The sequence below is a fragment of the Oncorhynchus masou genome, chromosome 1 (assembly GCF_036934945.1).
Source record: "Oncorhynchus masou masou isolate Uvic2021 chromosome 1, UVic_Omas_1.1, whole genome shotgun sequence".
Taxonomy (NCBI): Eukaryota; Metazoa; Chordata; class Actinopteri; order Salmoniformes; family Salmonidae; genus Oncorhynchus; species Oncorhynchus masou.
The window spans coordinates 8,429,474-8,449,986 of record NC_088212.1 but is presented as its reverse complement, the minus strand read 5'-3'; the positions used below and the strand labels follow the sequence as shown (position 1 = coordinate 8,449,986).

At 47.9% G+C, this 20,513-nt stretch overlaps 1 protein-coding gene across 2 annotated transcripts in view; it reads right to left on the bottom strand.

Annotated features, from left to right (window-relative positions):
* LOC135512266 (atos homolog protein B) overlaps positions 1-20,513 on the bottom strand; it is a 51,134-nt gene that overhangs the window by 6,194 nt on the left and 24,427 nt on the right. For both annotated transcript variants that reach the window (XM_064934155.1, XM_064934243.1), the window contains exons 2-7: positions 10,212-10,398; positions 7,512-8,878; positions 5,301-5,341; positions 4,477-4,579; positions 3,479-3,637; positions 3,306-3,374 (exon numbers count right to left, since the gene is read on the bottom strand). In XM_064934155.1, coding sequence (XP_064790227.1) covers positions 3,306-3,374; positions 3,479-3,637; positions 4,477-4,579; positions 5,301-5,341; positions 7,512-8,672 — 1,533 coding nt within the window. In that variant the 5' untranslated portion in view covers positions 8,673-8,878; positions 10,212-10,398. The remainder of the gene's footprint in view (positions 1-3,305; positions 3,375-3,478; positions 3,638-4,476; positions 4,580-5,300; positions 5,342-7,511; positions 8,879-10,211; positions 10,399-20,513) is intronic.

Below are 20,513 nucleotides of genomic sequence, written 5' to 3'. Positions count from 1 at the left end.
CGCACGACCCACGTGGAGTTCCAGGTCTCCGGTAGCCTCTGGAACTGCCGATCTGCGGCCAACAAGGCAGAGTTCATCTCAGCCTATGCCTCCCTCCAGTCCCTCGACTTCTTGGCACTGACGGAAACATGGATCACCACAGATAACACTGCTACTGCTCTCTCTTCGTCCGCCCACGTGTTCTCGCACACCCCGAGAGCTTCTGGTCAGCGGGGTGGTGGCACCGGGATCCTCATCTCTCCCAAGTGGTCATTCTCTCTCTCTCCCTTACCCATCTGTCTATCGCCTCCTTTGAATTCCATGCTGTCACAGTTACCAGCCCTTTCAAGCTTAACATCCTTATCATTTATCGCCCTCCAGGTTCCCTCGGAGAGTTCATCAATGAGCTTGATGCCTTGATAAGCTCCTTTCCTGAGGACGGCTCACCTCTCACAGTCCTGGGCGACTTTAACCTCCCCACGTCTACCTTTGACTCATTCCTCTCTGCCTCCTTCTTTCCACTCCTCTCCTCTTTTGACCTCACCCTCTCACCTTCCCCCTACTCACAAGGCAGGCAATACGCTCGACCTCATCTTTACTAGATGCTGTTCTTCCACTAACCTCATTGCAACTCCCCTCCAAGTCTCCGACCACTACCTTGTATCCTTTTCCCTCTCGCTCTCATCCAACACTTCCCACACTGCCCCTACTCGGATGGTATCGCGCCGTCCCAACCTTCGCTCTCTCTCCCCCGCTACTCTCTCCTCTTCCATCCTATCATCTCTTCCCTCTGCTCATACCTTCTCCAACCTATCTCCTGATTCTGCCTCCTCAACCCTCCTCTCTTCCCTTTCTGCATCCTTTGACTCTCTATGTCCCCTATCCTCCAGGCCGGCTCGGTCCTCCCCTCCCGCTCCGTGGCTCGATGACTCATTGCGAGCTCACAGAACAGAGCTCCGGGCAGCCGAGCGGAAATGGAGGAAAACTCGCCTCCCTGCGGACCTGGCATCCTTTCACTCCCTCCTCTCTACATTTTCCTCCTCTGTCTCTGCTGCTAAAGCCACTTTCTACCACTCTAAATTCCAAGCATCTGCCTCTAACCCTAGGAAGCTCTTTGCCACCTTCTCCTCCCTCCTGAATCCTCCTCCCCCTCCCCCCCTCCTCCCTCTCTGCAGATGACTTCGTCAACCATTTTGAAAAGAAGGTCGACGACATCCGATCCTCGTTTGCTAAGTCAAACGACACCGCTGGTTCTGCTCACACTGCCCTACCCTGTGCTCTGACCTCTTTCTCCCCTCTCTCTCCAGATGAAATCTCGCTTCTTGTGATGGCCGGCCGCCCAACAACCTGCCCGCTTGACCCTATCCCCTCCTCTCTTCTCCAGACCATTTCCGGAGACCTTCTCCCTTACCTCACCTCGCTCATCAACTCATCCCTGACCGCTGGCTACGTCCCTTCCGTCTTCAAGAGAGCGAGAGTTGCACCCCTTCTGAAAAAACCTACACTCGATCCCTCCGATGTCAACAACTACAGACCAGTATCCCTTCTTTCTTTTCTCTCCAAAACTCTTGAAAGTGCCGTCCTTGGCCAGCTCTCCCGCTATCTCTCTCAGAATGACCTTCTTGATCCAAATCAGTCAGGTTTCAAGACTAGTCATTCAACTGAGACTGCTCTTCTCTGTATCACGGAGGCGCTCCGCACTGCTAAAGCTAACTCTCTCTCCTCTGCTCTCATCCTTCTAGACCTATCGGCTGCCTTCGATACTGTGAACCACCAGATCCTCCTCTCCACCCTCTCCGAGTTGGGCATCTCCGGCGCGGCCCACGCTTGGATTGCGTCCTACCTGACAGGTCGCTCCTACCAGGTGGCGTGGCGAGAATCTGTCTCCTCGCCACGCGCTCTCACCACTGGTGTCCCCCAGGGCTCTGTTCTAGGCCCTCTCCTATTCTCGCTATACACCAAGTCACTTGGCTCTGTCATAACCTCACATGGTCTCTCCTATCATTGCTATGCAGACGACACACAATTAATCTTCTCCTTTCCCCCTTCTGATGACCAGGTGGCGAATCGCATCTCTGCATGTCTGGCAGACATATCAGTGTGGATGACGGATCACCACCTCAAGCTGAACCTCGGCAAGACGGAGCTGCTCTTCCTCCCGGGGAAGGACTGCCCGTTCCATGATCTCGCCATCACGGTTGACAACTCCATTGTGTCCTCCTCCCAGAGCGCTAAGAACCTTGGCGTGATCCTGGACAACACCCTGTCGTTCTCAACCAACATCATGGCGGTGGCCCGTTCCTGTAGGTTCATGCTCTACAACATCCGCAGAGTGCGACCCTGCCTCACACAGGAAGCGGCGCAGGTCCTAATCCAGGCACTTGTCATCTCCCGTCTGGATTACTGCAACTCGCTGTTGGCTGGGCTCCCTGCCTGTGCCATTAAACCCCTACAACTCATCCAGAACGCCGCAGCCCGTCTGGTGTTCAACCTTCCCAAGTTCTCTCACGTCACCCCGCTCCTCCGCTCTCTCCACTGGCTTCCAGTTGAAGCTCGCATCCGCTACAAGACCATGGTGCTTGCCTACGGAGCTGTGAGGGGAACGGCACCGCAGTACCTCCAGGCTCTGATCAGGCCCTACACCCAAGCAAGGGCACTGCGTTCATCCACCTCTGGCCTGCTCGCCTCCCTACCACTGAGGAAGTACAGTTCCCGCTCAGCCCTGTCAAAACTGTTCGCTGCTCTGGCCCCCCAATGGTGGAACAAACTCCCTCACGACGCCAGGACAGCGGAGTCAATCACCACCTTCCGGAGACACCTGAAACCCCACCTCTTCAAGGAATACCTAGGTTAGGATAAGTAATCCTTCTCACCCCCCTTAATGATTTAGATGCACTATTGTAAAGTGGCTGTTCCACTGGATGTCAGAAGGTGAATTCACCAATTTGTAAGTCGCTCTGGATAAGAGCGTCTGCTAAATGACTTAAATGTAAATGTAATGTAAATGTCTGGAGGGAGAGAGAACAGTTTTATTGGGGTTGAATAAGGTCTGGAGGGAGAGAGAACAGTTTTATTGGGGTTGAATAAGGTCTGGAGGGAGAGAGAACAGTTTTATTGGGGTTGAATAAGGTCTGGAGGGAGAGAGAACAGTTTTATTGGGGTTGAATAAGGTCTGGAGGGAGAGAGAACAGTTTTATTGGGGTTGAATAAGGTCTGGAGGGAGAGTGAACAGTTTTATTGGGGTTGAATAAGGTCTGGAGGGAGAGAGAACAGTTTTATTGGGGTTGAATAAGGTCTGGAGGGAGAAAGAGGACCATGAGACTCACCACTTGGATGGTCCCTGCTTTGGGTACGCTGTATCCCCTCTTTCCAAGAGGCTCCAAGGAGATCACCCCCTACAACAGAGAGAAGAAATGATTTTACATCATGTCACACACACACACACACACACACACACACACACACACACACACACACACACACACACACACACACAAACCAGGAAGGGTGAGGGTGCGCTGTGCTCTGAGATGTCGTAGTAGGTGACGTGTACAGGCAGAGTGGCGTGTTGAGGGCAGTAGGATCCGCTGGCACCGATCTCTGCTGTGAAGCCCTCGATACGACCCGACGGAGAGAAACGACCCTTCAAGATCGACTCCTGGAGAAGAAATCACGAGAGGTAAAAGTGAAGAGGATCAACACACAGATAATTCAAAAACAACAAGAGGGAACAAAGTAAGATCCAACAACTGAGATATAAACTGAACAAGTGCCACAGACATGTGACTAACAGAAATGCAATAATGTGTCCCTGAACAAAGGAGGGGGGGTCAAAATCAAAAGTAACAGTCAGTATCTGGTGTGGCCACCAGCTGCATTACGTACTGCAGTGCATCTCCTACTCATGGACTGCACCAGGTTTGCCAGTTCGGTGTTTCCCTGCTTGTTCAATGAACCATAAACAATTAATGAACATGTTCATTAATTGTTTATGGTTCTTTGAACAAGCAGGGAAACAGTGTTAAAACCCTTTAGAATGAAGATCTGTGAAGTTATTCAGATTTTTATGAATTATCTTTGAAAGACTGGGTCCTGAAAAAGGGACGTTTCTTTTTTTGCTGAGTTTATGTAGGAGCGTATTCAAAGTATGGATAAGAAACCACTAGAGGAAAGAGTGAAGAAATCGAATCAAATCAAATTTTATTTGTCACATACACATGGTTAGCAGATGTTAATGCGAGTGTACAAAGAAGATCCATTACAAAGCACTGCTACTTCTATGACCATGAGGAATTTTGAAAATATCTCTAAATATTTGGTAGAAAGTTCTGACAAAATACCTTTATACTTTACGAAACATTTTCACATGGATGGTATATGTCACACTTAATTGTGACCCGTCTCTTCAGTTAAGAATGTACTGTAATATGTAGTCTGTTTGCTGGATATACATTTCAGGTGTCCACAAGAATAGTAAATCAAACAAGTATGTTATACCTCAAAGTTGCCCAGTAGTGACCGGCTGATTGAGGAAGAGGGCCAGCCTGACCGAGCAGAACGACACGAGGTGTCTGTACGCCGTCCACTACGCAGCTGTCGACTGCACGCACACACACACACACACACACACACACACGTAAACAAACACACACACACACGCACGCACGCGCACACACACGTAAACAAACACACGTAAACAAACACACACACACACGTAAACAAACACACACGTAAACAAACACACACACACACGTAAACAAACACACACGTAAACAAACACACACACACACGTAAACAAACACACACACACGTAAACAAACACACACACACGTAAACAAACACACACACACGTAAACAAACACACACACACACGCACGCACGCACACGCGCACACACACACGTAAACAAACACACGTAAACAAACACACACACACACGTAAACAAACACACACGTAAACAAACACACACACGTAAACAAACACACACGTAAACAAACACACGTAAACAAACACACACACACGTAAACAAACACACGTAAACAAACACACACACACGTAAACAAACACACACACACGTAAACAAACACACACACACACGTAAACAAACACACACGTAAACAAACACACACACACACACACACACACACACACACACACACACACACACACACACACACACACACACACACACACACACACACACACACACAGATAAAACAACAATGGATGGTTTAGCAATGGTTACAGTCACATAAGTCACAATCAAATATGCTGTTTTTAAATGATGAGTAGTAAGTAAAGGAATCAACTGAAGGTAAATACCTTTTCAGCCTCCTGCTGGTTCTGCTGACTTCTGATACACTCTGAAGGAGGACAAGAACCAGAGTGAGAGAGAGAACCAGAGAGACGGACAGAACCAGAGTGAGAGAGAGAACCAGAGAGACGGACAGAACCAGAGTGAGAGAGAGAACCAGAGAGAGAGAGAAAGAGAGACGGACAGAACCAGAGAGACGGACAGAACCAGAGTGAGAGAGAGAACCAGAGAGAGAGAGAGAAAGAGAGACGGACAGAACCAGAGAGAGAGACGGACAAAACCGGAGAGAGCGACGGACAGAACCAGAGAGAGAGAGAAAGAGAGACGGACAGAACCAGAGAGACAGACAGAACCAGAGTGAGAGAGAGAACCAGAGACGGACAGAACCAGAGAGAGAGAGACGGACAAAACCGGAGAGAGCGACGGACAGAACCAGAGAGAGAGAGAAACGGACAGAACCAGAGAGACGGACAGAACCAGAGAGAGCGACAAACAGAACCAGAGAGACGGACAGAACCAGAGTGAGAGAGAGAACCAGAGAGAGAGAGAGAAAGAGAGACGGACAGAACCAGAGAGAGAGACGGACAAAACCGGAGAGAGCGACGGACAGAACCAGAGAGAGAGAGAAAGAGAGACGGACAGAACCAGAGAGACGGACAGAACCAGAGTGAGAGAGAGAACCAGAGAGAGAGAGAAAGAGAGACGGACAGAACCAGAGAGAGAGAGACGGACAAAACCGGAGAGAGCGACGGACAGAACCAGAGAGAGAGAGAAAGAGAGACGGACAGAACCAGAGAGACGGACAGAACCAGAGTGAGAGAGAGAACCAGAGAGAGAGAGAGAAAGAGAGACGGACAGAACCAGAGAGAGAGACGGACAAAACCGGAGAGAGCGACGGACAGAACCAGAGAGAGAGAGAATGAGAGACGGACAGAACCAGAGAGACGGACAGAACCAGAGTGAGAGAGAGAACCAGAGAGAGAGAGAAAGAGAGACGGACAGAACCAGAGAGAGAGAGACGGACAAAACCGGAGAGAGCGACGGACAGAACCAGAGAGAGAGAGAAAGAGAGACGGACAGAACCAGAGAGACGGACAGAACCAGAGTGAGAGAGAGAACCCGAGAGAGAGAGAGAAAGAGAGACGGACAGAACCAGAGAGAGAGACGGACAAAACCGGAGAGAGCGACGGACAGAACCAGAGAGAGAGAGAAAGAGAGACGGACAGAACCAGAGAGACGGACAGAACCAGAGTGAGAGAGAGAACCAGAGAGAGAGAGAAAGAGAGACGGACAGAACCAGAGAGAGAGACGGACAAAACCGGAGAGAGCGACGGACAGAACCAGAGAGAGAGAGAGAAAGAGAGACGGACAGAACCAGAGAGACGGACAGAACCAGAGTGAGAGAGAGAACCAGAGAGAGAGAGAAAGAGAGACGGACAGAACCAGAGAGAGAGAGACGGACAAAACCGGAGAGAGCGACGGACAGAACCAGAGAGAGAGAGAAAGAGAGACGGACAGAACCAGAGAGATGGACAGAACCAGAGAGAGCGATGGAGAGAACCAGAGAGAGATGGACAGAACCAGAGTGAGAGAGAGAACCAGAGAGAGAGAGAGAAAGAGAGACGGACAGAACCAGAGAGAGAGACGGACAAAACCGGAGAGAGCGACGGACAGAACCAGAGAGAGAGAGAAAGAGAGACGGACAGAACCAGAGCGACGGACAGAACCAGAGAGAGCGACGGACAGAACCAGAGAGAGCGACGGAGAGAACCAGAGAGAGACGGACAGAACCAGAGTGAGAGAGAGAACCAGAGAGAGAGAGAGAAAGAGAGACGGACAGAACCAGAGAGACGGACAGAACCAGAGTGAGAGAGAGAACCAGAGAGAGAGAGAAAGAGAGACGGACAGAACCAGAGAGAGAGAGACGGACAAACCGGAGAGAGCGACGGACAGAACCAGAGAGAGCGACGGACAGAACCAGAGAGAGAGACGGACAGAACCAGAGAGAGAGACGGACAGAACCAGAGAGAGAGAGAAAGAGAGACGGACAGAACGTAGAGCATCAATCACCAAAACAACATAAAGGAATGTAATGAAGGTACAGTGTGTGTCTGTGTACCAGTGTGTGTGTGTGCGCATGCGTGTGTGTGTGTGTGTGTGTGTGTGTATGTGTACGGACAGTGTATAGTCTTCTGTGTGTGCTAGTCTGTATTCCTCACCTTGGCGTGGTCCCGGCCCTGTGCGTTTGGCAGCAGGTGGCCCCAGAAGGGGGCAGCCTTGGCATCGGTGCCCCTGCAGGAGGCCAGCCCTAAGCCAGGGGCCAGCAGGGCCAGACGGCTCCTCTTAGAGGTAGAGGGGCCCTCATCCTCCGAACACGACTCTGCTGTGTCGCTAGAGGATAGAAGTTTCTTCTTCGCAGGGCAGGGGACCGAGGGGACCCCACGGAATCCGCTGGTGCTGGGGGTCTTCTCCAGGGAGGCCAGCTCGTTGGTGGATGCTGTGGTACTGGGACGGGGCGGGGTGGATTCTAGTTTGGCCCCACACTCACTGCCCTCCCCGGGACCCTTGGGGTCTGTGGTGAGAAGGTAGTGGGGGGAGAGGGGAGGTCCAGGGTGGATGGGGGTTTCGAAGACTCCGGGGGCCCAATAGGAACCCTCATCACTGCAGGAGTTGGGCTGACGCTGTCCCGATGAGGAGCCACTACTGCAGCCCGTCCCAGACCCTCCAGGATCAGAAGGAGGCTCTGTGCTGGGTAAGGGGCTGCGGGAGCCAGGGGGGCTGTGGGGAGGCAGCGGAGCCCACGGGTCCGGGACGGGCCTGTCATGGTTGTGCTGGGCGGGGCGTCGGGCGGGGGTGTGGCCGGGGGAGAGGGGTTCAGGTGGGGGGGATCTAGGTGACAGGTCCCCATCTGAGTCTCTGTGATCGACCATGACGCAGGAGAATACCTGCCCTACCCCTACCCCCATCCCAACCCCTACCCCAGGTCCTGGCCCACACAGAACCCCTTCTTCCAGGGTGTCACCATCTCTGTATGTGTCCCCAGCCAGGTGGGGCCATTTGTGGCTAAGCTTGGGCTCCTCCAGGCCCCTCTTGACCCCCTGCCTGGCTATCCGAGGGGCCTGTCCCGGCTGGGCCTCACTTGTCCTGGGGGGGTCAGAGGTTGAGAACCCCCCCAGCTGGGAGAAGATAGAGAGCTGGTAGACCTTCTGGAGACGCAGCTGCTCCTGACCAATGTGTCTGGAAACCCCAACCATCACCCCAGGATCAGGGCCCTGTGAGGGGGCTGCAGGAGAAGACAGGTCCCCCTTGTGGGATGGAAGCTCCACAGGAGCCAGCTCCTCCTTGCTGCTGCGTGTCAGATCTACATGAATGTGCCTCATGGCTGCTTGGGTTCAGAGGTTAGAGGTCAGAGCCTTAAGAGTGTCTGAGAGATGTTGTGCAATTTAACAGGTAGTCAAGCAGCAGCAGGAAACAGGAAGTTCTAGAAAGTGCAAGGAGGCTGATGTTCTACAGGCAGAGAGGTCCTATACTTCCTTCTGTGACATCATCAGCACACGGTAAACCAGGAAGTAGAGACGCATAGCACCTGAGAAGAGGAAAAGGTGTGACACATTCAGCAACAAGTTATCAATGATAAAACAGGACACGCCATCATAACTATCCCACTAATCCAATGTAAATGTAAACACGCTTCCCGTCTCACCTCTGTGCCCGATGATACCCCCCTGACCCGTCAACGCCTGGCACAACATCAGAAAGCTGTGCCCACAGACTCCTACCACGGTTACCTATCTATCACCATGGTTACGACATGTGACAGCTAGCGCCAGTATCCCCACACAGCCACACGGGAAAGGCGCGGGGCTTCAGGAGGAAGAGGAAGTGATGGAAGGTGTTGGATACAGGAACTACCGACCGCCTGGAGCACTGCGTTTTAATAAAGAACTGGAAACTGTGTCCAATATCTCCGCCCGTTGTCTGAGAGGTAATCTACTCAAGTGCGCATACGCCGATTCATGGACTGTCTATATCCGGGTTGCATCCGGTTTACACAGACTAACATCACATGCGCACTAGCACTCAGTGTGCACAGGGAGCCGTGCGAGCAGCGACCACTTCATCATGTCATCCGAGAACATGACAATTATTTTAATAATTCAATATTGCTTTGTGCACAAAAGGGATGACGAAAGTATCTAACTGGAAATGGGTGTTTCTGGACCTGGTGTCAGTTAAACTGCAGTACCTAAACAAACCTGTAGGAGCAGTCGAAACCTTCTTCCAGACCGGAATCCTGGCACTTTGGCCTGGAGAGAGAACCCATATACAACCCATATCTATGCTTATTTATTTGATCTTGTGTCCTTTACCATTTGTACATTGTAAAAACACTGTATGTATATATATATATATATATATATATATATATATATATATATATATATATATATATATAATGACATTTGTAATGTCTTTATTGTTTTGAAACTTCTGTATGTGTGATGCCTACTGTTCATTTTTATTGTTTATTTCACTTTATATATATTATCTACCTTACTTGCTTTGGCAATGTTAACACATGTTTCCCATGCCAATAAAGCCCTTGAATTGAATTGAAAATAAAGAGAGAGAGAGAGAGAGAGAGACAGGCAGAGCGAAAGAGAGAGAGAGAGACAAAGAGACAGAGAGACAGAGCGAAAGAGAGACAGACAGAGCAAAAGAGAGAGAGAGAGAAAGAGACAGACAGAGCAAAAGAGAGAGACAGACAGAGCGAAAGAGAGAGAGAGACAGACAGAGCGAAAGAGAGAGACAGACAGAGCGAAAGAGAGAGAGAGAAAATAAAAGATAGTAGAGAATCTAACACCATTCTAAGAAGTGTTGGCTGAAAGTGGCCTACTTTGATTGAGTGGCAAACTCACCAAGGGGGCGGGACGTCAGTGAGGCTTGAGGGTTCCGAGAGGAAGTATTGATGAACACAAACAGGAAGTGACTATCCTAAAGCACCTTCTGTGATTGGCCGACGGCCGGAGACACCCTCCCTCGTCACCTGGGTGCGGGGTGAGACTCAGAGACTGCATCATGACACGGGCATTCCACAGAGAATCCCTAGAGACACAAGAGAGAGAGAATTAGCTTAATCAATTTGTTTTATATATTTTTTTATTTTACTAGGCAAGTCAGTTAAGAACAAATTCTTATTTACAATGACGGCCTAGGAACAGTGGGTTAACTGTCTGTTCAGGGGCAGAACGACAGAATTTGTACCTTGTCAGCTCGGGGATTTGAACTTGCAACCTTTCAGTTTCTAGTCCAATGCTCTAACCACTAGGCTACACTGCCACCCTAAATTAACTGATTTATCAGAGTCAACCTATGGACAATTCTATCAGGACCTTGCAGTGAGGGAACCCCTCAGTATATAATTCAGGCCATCAGGGAATTCTTGAGAATTAGATTTTTTTATTGCAGAGATTAATCAGTCAAATAAGCGGAACCTTTGGACCAGAACATGCTCCCATGAACAAGCTGCTTCCATGGCAACCTGCAGCCTTGACAACAGGCCCTTTGTGCTCCTCCACAGAGAGAGAAAGATACTGTTCCAAGAAAACATCCTATAATGAAACAAGATGGCTGCTGCAGAAGGTCAACGTGACATGGGCACCATAAATGTGAACAGAATATAAATGAAAAATCTTGCTGGGATTCCAACAAATGCAGATAAATTATATTTATATTACAGTGATTCAAAATACTACCGCCAACATCTCCTTTTGGCAGAGATGAAATTACCAGCAGATCAGTTTCAACTTCAGTAATGTGGCAACGAGCAACCGATGAACCCTCCAAGTACTGTCTTAAATGGAATATAGAACACGAGCAAGTTATCATGTGACTTGATGGGAGAAGAGCTGACGATGACAAGATATTTATGAACGACTGACATATCATATATAAATAGAGAGAGAGAGAGAGAGAGCGAGAGAGAGAGAGAGAGAGAGGTAAAGAGAGAGAGAGAGAGAGAGGTAAAGAGAGAGAGAGAGGTAAAGAGAGAGAGAGAGGTAAAGAGAGAGAGAGAGAGAGAGAGAGATAAAAAGAGAGAGGTAAAGAGAGAGAGAGAGAGAGAGAGAGAGAGATAAAAAGAGAGAGAGAGAGAGAGAGAGAGAGATAAAAAGAGAGAGAGAGAGAGAGGTAAAGAGAGAGAGAGAGAGAGAGAGAGAGAGGTAAAGAGAGAGAGAGATAAAAAGAGAGAGAGAGAGAGAGGTAAAGAGAGAGAGAGAGAGAGAGAGAGAGAGGTAAAGAGAGAGAGAGAGAGAGAGAGAGAGAGAGAGAGAGAGAGAGAGAGAGAGAGAGAGAGAGAGAGAGAGAGAGAGAGAGAGAGGTAAAGAGAGAGAGAGAGAGAGGTAAAGAGAGAGAGGTAAAGAGAGAGAGAGAGGTAAAGAGAGAGAGAGAGGTAAAGAGAGAGAGAGAGAGAGAGAGAGAGAGAGAGAGGTAAAGAGAGAGAGAGAGAGAGAGAGAGAGAGAGAGAGAGATAAAAAGAGAGAGAGAGAGAGAGGTAAAGAGAGAGAGAGAGAGAGGTAAAGAGAGAGAGAGAGAGAGAGAGAGAGAGAGAGAGATAAAGAGAGAGAGAGAGAGAGAGAGAGAGAGGTAAAGAGAGAGAGAGAGAGAGAGAGAGAGAGAGGTAAAGAGAGAGAGAGAGAGAGAGAGAGAGAGAGAGAGAGAGGTAAAGAGAGAGAGAGAGAGAGAGAGAGGTAAAGAGAGAGAGAGAGAGAGGTAAAGAGAGAGAGAGAGAGGTAAAGAGAGAGAGAGAGAGAGAGAGAGAGAGAGAGAGAGAGAGAGAGAGAGGGTAAAGAGAGAGAGAGAGAGAATGTCTATAGTGTTCCTGTAGTGTGCATGACATCAGAGAGAATCAGCGGACTGAAAATATTTAACCCTCAGATCCTCAGTGTGTTCTACAGCTGCACCATTGAGGGCATCTTGACTGGCTGCATCACCACTTGGTATGTCAACTGCTTGGCATCTGACAACGGCACAGTACATCCCTGCCTTCCAGGACCTCGACACCAGCATGGGTCAGAGGAAGGCCCAAAAAATTGTCACACACACACACACACACCTATCCTGTTGTCTAGTCACTTTACCCGTGCCCATATGTACTGTATATAGCCATGTTATTACCTCGTACTCCCTGTATATAGCCATGTTATTACCTGGTACTCCCTGTATATAGCCATGTTATTACCTGGTACTCCCTGTATATAGCCATGTTATTACCTGGTACTCCCTGTATATAGCCATGTTATTACCTGGTACTCCCTGTATATAGCCATGTTATTACCTCGTACTTCCTGTATATAGCCATGTTATTACCTGGTACTCCCTGTATATAGCCATGTTATTACCTGGTACTCCCTGTATATAGCCATGTTATTACCTCATACCCCTGGTACTCCCTGTATGTAGCCATGTTATTACCTCGTACCCCTGGTACTCCCTGTATGTAGCCATGTTATTACCTCGTACTCCCTGTATATAGCCATGTTATTACCTCATACTCCCTGTATATAGCCATGTTATTACCTCATACTCCCTGTATATAGCCATGTTATTACCTCATACCCCTGGTACTCCCTGTATATAGCCATGTTATTACCTCGTACTCCCTGTATATAGCCATGTTATTACCTCGTACCCCTGGTACTCCCTGTATATAGCCATGTTATTACCTCATACCCCTGGTACTCCCTGTATATAGCCATGTTATTACCTCATACCCCTGGTACTCCCTGTATGTAGCCATGTTATTACCTCGTACCCCTGGTACTCCCTGTATATAGCCATGTTATTACCTCGTACTCCCTGTATATAGCCATGTTATTACCTCATACCCCTGGTACTCCCTGTATGTAGCCATGTTATTACCTCGTACCCCTGGTACTCCCTGTATGTAGCCATGTTATTACCTCATACCCCTGGTACTCCCTGTATATAGCCATGTTATTACCTCATACCCCTGGTACTCCCTGTATATAGCCATGTTATTACCTGGTACTCCCTGTATATAGCCACAATCCTGTCTCTGAGCTCTAAGGACAATTCCTTATACCTCATGGCTTGGTCTTTGCTCTGACATGTACTGTCAACTGTGGGACCTTATATAGACAGGTGTGTGGCTTTCCAAATCATGTGCAATCAATTTAATTTACCACAGATGGACTCCAATCAAGTTGTAGAAACATCTCAAAGATGATCAATGGAAAAAGGATACACTTGAGCTCAATTTCGAGTCTCATAGCAAAATATCTGTAAATAAGGTATTTCTGTTTATACATTTGCAATTAAGTGTGTAGATTGTTGATACATTAGAGCCTGACTCTGAAAATAAATCTAACAAAATACAGAAAAGGTGTAAGGGTTTTCCTCTGGTGAAGGAGAAGCGGACCAAAATGCAGCATGGTGGTTATTCATGTTCTTTAATAAAGGAACTAGACGTGAAATAACTAACAAAACAAATGTGCGAAAACCTAAACAGTCCTATCTGGTGCAAACACGGAGACAGGAACAATCACCCACAAACACACAGTGAAACCCAGGCTACCTAAATATGGTTCCCAATCAGAGACAATGACTAACACCTGCCTCTGATTGAGAACCATATCAGGCCAGACATAGAAATAGACAAACAAGACATGTAACATAGAATGCCCACTCAGATCACACCCTGACCAACCAAAACATAGAAACATACACATAAACTATGGTCAGGGTGTGACAAAAGGGGTCAAGGGATGGAATACTTCCCGAATGCACTGTAGGTTAGCGTGAGCCACAGTGTTAGAATGGGACGTCATCGTGAACAGGGGATAGGGAGGGATGTAATGGCTACAAACAGAGAGAGAGAGAGAACCGACAGAACCGAGAGAAAACAGAGACAGCCGAGAGAGAACAGAACAAGGAAAGGAAAGATAAATGTTTTTTTTTTTTTGTGTGTAATGTTTGTTGGCAATTTCTGGTTAGTTCACTTTTGTATTTATTTGACTTGCTTTGACTATGTAAACATACGTTTCCCATGCCAATAAATCCTGTTTGAATTGAGAAATGGAGAGAGAGAGAGAGAGCGAGAGAGATATGGGGGTCTTAGCTAAGCCAACAGCTCAGTTGGATATTTGCTGAGAATGCTGCAGGGGTCTCTCTCGCTCTCTCTTCTATGAGGCCATTTTAGGAACTGCTGAGTGCCAGGACTCCTGACACTGACAACACAGAAAGACAAAACAGGAACATAGCTAGCAGCTAAGGCCTCTCTCTCCATTATCACCCTCACAGAGACACAGCTAAGGCCTCTCTCTCCATTATCACCCTCACAGAGACACAGCTAAGGCCTCTCTCTCCATTCTCACCCTCACAGAGACACAGCTAAGGCCTCTCTCTCCATTATCACCCTCACAGAGACACAGCTAAGGCCTCTCTCTCCATTATCATTCTCACCCTCACAGAGACACAGCTAAGGCCTCTCTCTCCATTATCATTCTCACCCTCACAGAGACACAGCTAAGGCCTCTCTCTCCATTATCATTCTCACCCTCACAGAGACACAGCTAAGGCCTCTCTCTCCATTATCATTCTCACCCTCACAGAGACACAGCTAAGGCTTCTCTCTCCATTATCATCCTCACAGAGACACAGCTAAGTACCTCTGGTGAATGGTGTCTCTCCCTCACAGAGACACAGCTAAGGCCTCTCTCTCCATTATCATTCTCACCCTCACAGAGACACAGCTAAGGCCTCTCTCTCCATTATCATTCTCACCCTCACAGAGACACAGCTAAGGCCTCTCTCTCCATTATCATTCTCACCCTCACAGAGACACAGCTAAGGATTCTCTCTCCATTATCATCCTCACAGAGACACAGCTAAGTACCTCTGGTGAATGGTGTCTCTCCCTCACAGAGACACAGCTAAGTACCTCTGGTGAGTTATGTATAGCAGGTCAGCTTGCCTTCACTCCCATCTCTTTCTCTTCGCTATTTATTCCTTGCTTCGGCCTCCTCTGCCTGAATAGGGTGTTCAAAAGAGAAACAGTCCTGTGTGAAAAAGTTGTTCCCAAGGCCAGTACTGATCAGGTTGCTCTAGTGGTGTAGAGGCTGTTTCTGCTCCCCATCTGTGATGTACTGGTATGCCCAACAACGTTAACTCTATCCCTCTTGCTGCCTCAGTCACTCTTTTTACACGTACATGCACACAAACCCCCTCCCACCTCTCTTGCTTGCTCACTCTACTTCCCCCTCCCCCTACTCAATCGTGCTCTCTTTCTTTCAGTCCTCCCAAATAACTTGACAACAATGAAGGCTGTTCACTGGCTCCTTCTCTTCCCCGGTAGCCTCTCTCTAACTTTCTCTTCCCTGTAGCCTCTCTCTAACTTTCTCTTCCCCGGTAGCCTCTAACTTTCTCTTAACCGGTAGCCTCTAACTTTCTCTTAACCGGTAGCCTCTCTCTAACTTTCTCTTAACCGGTAGCCTCTCTCTAACTTTCTCTTAACCGGTAGCCTCTCTCTAACTTTCTCTTAACCGGTAGCCTCTCTCTAACTTTCTCTTAACCGGTAGCCTCTCTCTAACTTTCTCTTAACCGGTAGCCTCTCTCTAACTTTCTTTAACCGGTAGCCTCTCTCTAACTTTCTCTTAACCGGTAGCCTCTCTAACTTTCTCTTAACCGGTAGCCTCTCTCTAACTTTCTCTTCCCGGTAGCCTCTCTCTAACTTTCTCTTAACCGGTAGCCTCTCTCTAACTTTCTCTTCCCCGGTAGCCTCTCTCTAACTTTCTCTTCCCCGGTAGCCTCTCTCTAACTTTCTCTTCCCCGGTAGCCTCTCTCTAACTTTCTCTTCCCCGGTAGCCTCTCTCTAACTTTCTTTCCCGGTAGCCTCTCTCTAACTTTCTCTTCCCCGGTAGCCTCTCTCTAACTTTCTCTTCCCCGGTAGCCTCTCTCTAACTTTCTCTTCCCCGGTAGCCTCTCTCTAACTTTCTCTTCCCCGGTAGCCTCTCTCTAACTTTCTCTTCCCCGGTAGCCTCTCTCTAACTTTCTCTTCCCCGGTAGCCTCTCTCTAACTTTCTCTTCCCCGGTAGCCTCTCTCTAACTTTCTCTTCCCCGGTAGCCTCTCTCTAACTTTCTCTTCCCCGGTAGCCTCTCTCTAACTTTCTCTTCCCCGGTAGCCTCTCTCTAACTTTCTCTTCCCAGATAGCCCCTCTTTCTCTCCCCTTTCTCTGAAATAAACAATAAAAATTTATATTACACTCACAGAAGTTCCAAAAGAAAAAATGTCTATTTACAGTGTTTTGATGTGCAGAAGATAAGTGATGGCTTATTTAAAAAAAATACTTATTTTGTACATAATGTTGCTGCAACCGAAAATAACTTCTGGACTGACAGGACTGCGATGACTCACCACGGACTGACAGGACTGCGATGACTCACCACGGACTGACAGGACTGCGATGACTCACCACGGACTGACAGGACTGCGATGACTCACCACGGACTGACAAGACTGCGATGACTCACCACGGACTGACAGGACTGCGATGACTCACCACGGACTGACAGGACTGCGATGACTCACCACGGACTGACAGGACTGCGATGACTCACCACGGACTGACAGGACTGAGATGACTCACCACGGACTGACAGGACTGAGATGACTCACCACGGACTGACAGGACTGCGATGACTCACCACGGACTGACAGGACTGAGATGACTCACCACGGACTGACAGGACTGAGATGACTCACCACGGACTGACAGGACTGAGATGACTCACCACGGACTGACAGGACTCACCACGGACTGACAGGACTGAGATGACTCACCACGGACTGACAGGACTGAGATGACTCACCACGGACTGACAGGACTGCGATGACTCACCACGGACTGACAGGACTGAGATGACTCACCACGGACTGACAGGACTGAGATGACTCACCACGGACTGACAGGACTGAGATGACTCACCACGGACTGACAGAAACCGTTTCATCCCATTAACCCTCCTGCTGTGTTCCGGTTCTCTCTCTCTCTCTCTCTGAAAAATGTTGTTCATTTAATCTGATTGTCATAAGGTTCCACGACTTCGTCCACACAGGGCATCCGAACACAAACAAAATACGTTTGGATGATTTTTCATTACATTTTGGGTGTTTTCTTTAACTTTTGTCCACACTTGTGGTGTCAAAAATGACCGGTCATTAGAAATGAATGGGTGAGACTACAATCCATGTGTAAAACTGAGTTCAGGCACATGCTGTAAGGGTTTTCATAATATATTTCGACCAGGGCGTGACACATGCCCATTCATCAGATGGACACCCTTCCTCTCCCAGACCCCCAGATGCAAGTGTGTTTGAGCACACACACACACACACACACACACACCTCACTCCCCTTCTTGGCTACCATGGCAACCCCCATGGGAACCACACCTGTTGGCATTCTAACAATCACAAGATTGTTTCAATAATATATAGAACTTTTCTCACAGCTCTGGTATATAAAGCTTTTTTTTTGAGGCCTTGCTCACAATTCATTCTGTGGCAGCGCAATGACCAAACGATATACTGTATGTGAGGCTCTTGATCATATCTTTGATCATGACACTGGTGAGGAGGAAAGCGTCCTTGTTAAACTTTGACACAAAGTAGTCTGTGAAACATAGCACAATATTTATTTTATTTGTTATAGTGAAAATAATCCATACATTATGCTTTTTATTTATTTATTTTACTCAAAAACGAGTTGTATGAGCTCAGGTCAATAAGACCATAAATAGCAAATAGAAGTTCAAAACTTGATAAAAAAAGATCTAGCACAACATTAGGCGATAATATCTGTATTATTATGGATTTATAATCAGCTAAAATGGGGCGGTCATTTTGGACCGGGAAGACAGAATTAATTAACATGAAATTAACACAACAGGAGGGTTAACGAGTCTGACGAGGAACAATACACTGCTTTCTCGGGAACAGGCCCAGATCCCCATGATTTGGTGAAGAGGAGGCGGAGAAAAAGGGGCCGGAGGGCGGGACTATCAAATAAACCGACCACTTCCTTCCATTCTGCTAGCAAACGTGCAATCTATGGACAATACAATAGATAACCTACGCGGAGGATTAAACCACCAACAAGACACTCAAAATTGTAATATCTTGTGTGCTTTAAAAAAAACATTTTATTTATTTATTTCACCTTTATTTAACCAGGTACAGTAGGCCAGTTGAGAACCAGTTGTCATTTACAACTGCGACCTGGCCAAGAAAAAGCAAAGCAGTGCAAAAAAAACAACAGAGTTAAACATAAACAAACGTACAGTAACACTGACAAATCTATGTACCGTGTGTGCATATGTAGAAGAGTAGGGAGGTAGACTATAAATAGGCCCCAGAGGCAAAAATAATTACAATTTAGCATTGGAGTGATAAGATGTGCAGATGATGATGTGCAAGTAGAGATACTGGGGTACAAAAGAGCAACAACAACAAATATAGCAATATGGGGATGAGGTAGTTGGGTGGGCTATTTACAGATGGGCTGTGTACAGGTACAGTGATCGATAAGCTGCTCAGACAGCTGATGCTTGAAGTTAGTGAGGGATATAAGACTCCAGCTTCAGAGATTTTTGCAATTTGTTCCAGTCATTGGCAGCAGAAAATTGGAAGGAAAGACAGCCAAAAGAAGTGTTGGCTTCGGGGATGACCAGTGCAATACACCTGCTGGAGCGCGTGCTACAGGATGGTGTTGCTATGGTGACCAGTGAGCTGAGAGGCGGGGCTTTACCGAGCAAAGACATAGATGACCTGGAGCTAGTGGGTTTTGCAATGTATATGTAGTGAGGGCCAGCCAATGAGAGCCTACAGGTCGCAGTGGAGGGTAGTATATGGGGATTTGGTGATAAAACGGATGGCACTGTGATAGACTACGTAGAGTTTTGGGGGCTATTTTGTAAACGACATTGCCAAAGATCGGTAGAATAGTCAGTTTTACGAGGGTATTTTTGGCGGCATGATTGAAGGAGGCTTTGTTTGCGAAATAGGAAGCCAATTCTAGATTTAATTTTGGATTGGAGATGTTTGATATGGGTCTGGAAGGAGAGTTTACAGTCTAACCAGACACCTAGGTATTTGTCCACATATTCTAGGTCAGAACCGTCCAGAGTAGTGATGCTAGTCGGGCGGGAGGGTGCAGGCAGCAATAGGTTGAAGAGCCCTTAGTTTTCCTAGCATTTAAAAGCAGTTGGAGGCCAAGGAAGGAGTGCTGTATGGTTTTGAAGCTCGTCTGGAGGTTAGTTAACACAGTGTCCAAAGAAGGGCCCGATGCATACAGAATGCAGGGTAGGTAACAACACATCCGTCACGCTGATCCTCAAACAGGGGCCCCTTAGGGGTGCGTGCTCGGTCCCCTCCTGTACTCTCTGTTCGCCCATGACTGCATGGCCAGGCACGACTCCAAAACCATCATTAAGTTTGGCGATGACACAACAGCGGTAGGCCTGATCACCGACAACGACGAGACAGTCTATAGGGAGGTCAGAGACCTGGCCGTGTGGTGCTAGTACAACAACCTCTAGCTCAACGTGATCAAGACAAAGGACATGATTGTGGACTACAGGAAAAAGAGGACAGAGCATGCTCCCATTCACGTTTATGGGGCTGTAGTGGAGCAGGTTGAGAGCTTCAAGTTCCTTGGCGTCCACATCACCAACAAACTATCATGGTCCAAGCACACCAAGACCATCATGAAGACGGCACGACAAAACCTATTCCCCCTCAGGAGACTGAAAGTATTTGGTATGGGTCCTCAGATCCTCAAAAGGTTCTACAGCTGCACCATCGAGAGCATCCTGACTGGTTGCGTCACTGCCTGGTATGGCAACTGCTCCATCTCTGACCGCAAGGCACTACAGAGTGTGAACGGCCCAGTAGGTCACTGGGGCCAAGCTTCCTGCCATCCAGGAGCTCGAAACCAGGCGGTGTCAGAGGAAGGCCCTAGAAATTGTCAAATACTCCAGCCACCCTAGTCATAGACTGTTCTCTCTGCTTCTAAACAGCTTCTACCCCAAGCCATAAGACTCCTGAACATCTAATCAAATGGCTACCAAGACTATTTGCATTGTCCCCACTGCTCATACCAGGCTATTTGCTAAATGACTTAAATGTAATGTAAAATGTATTT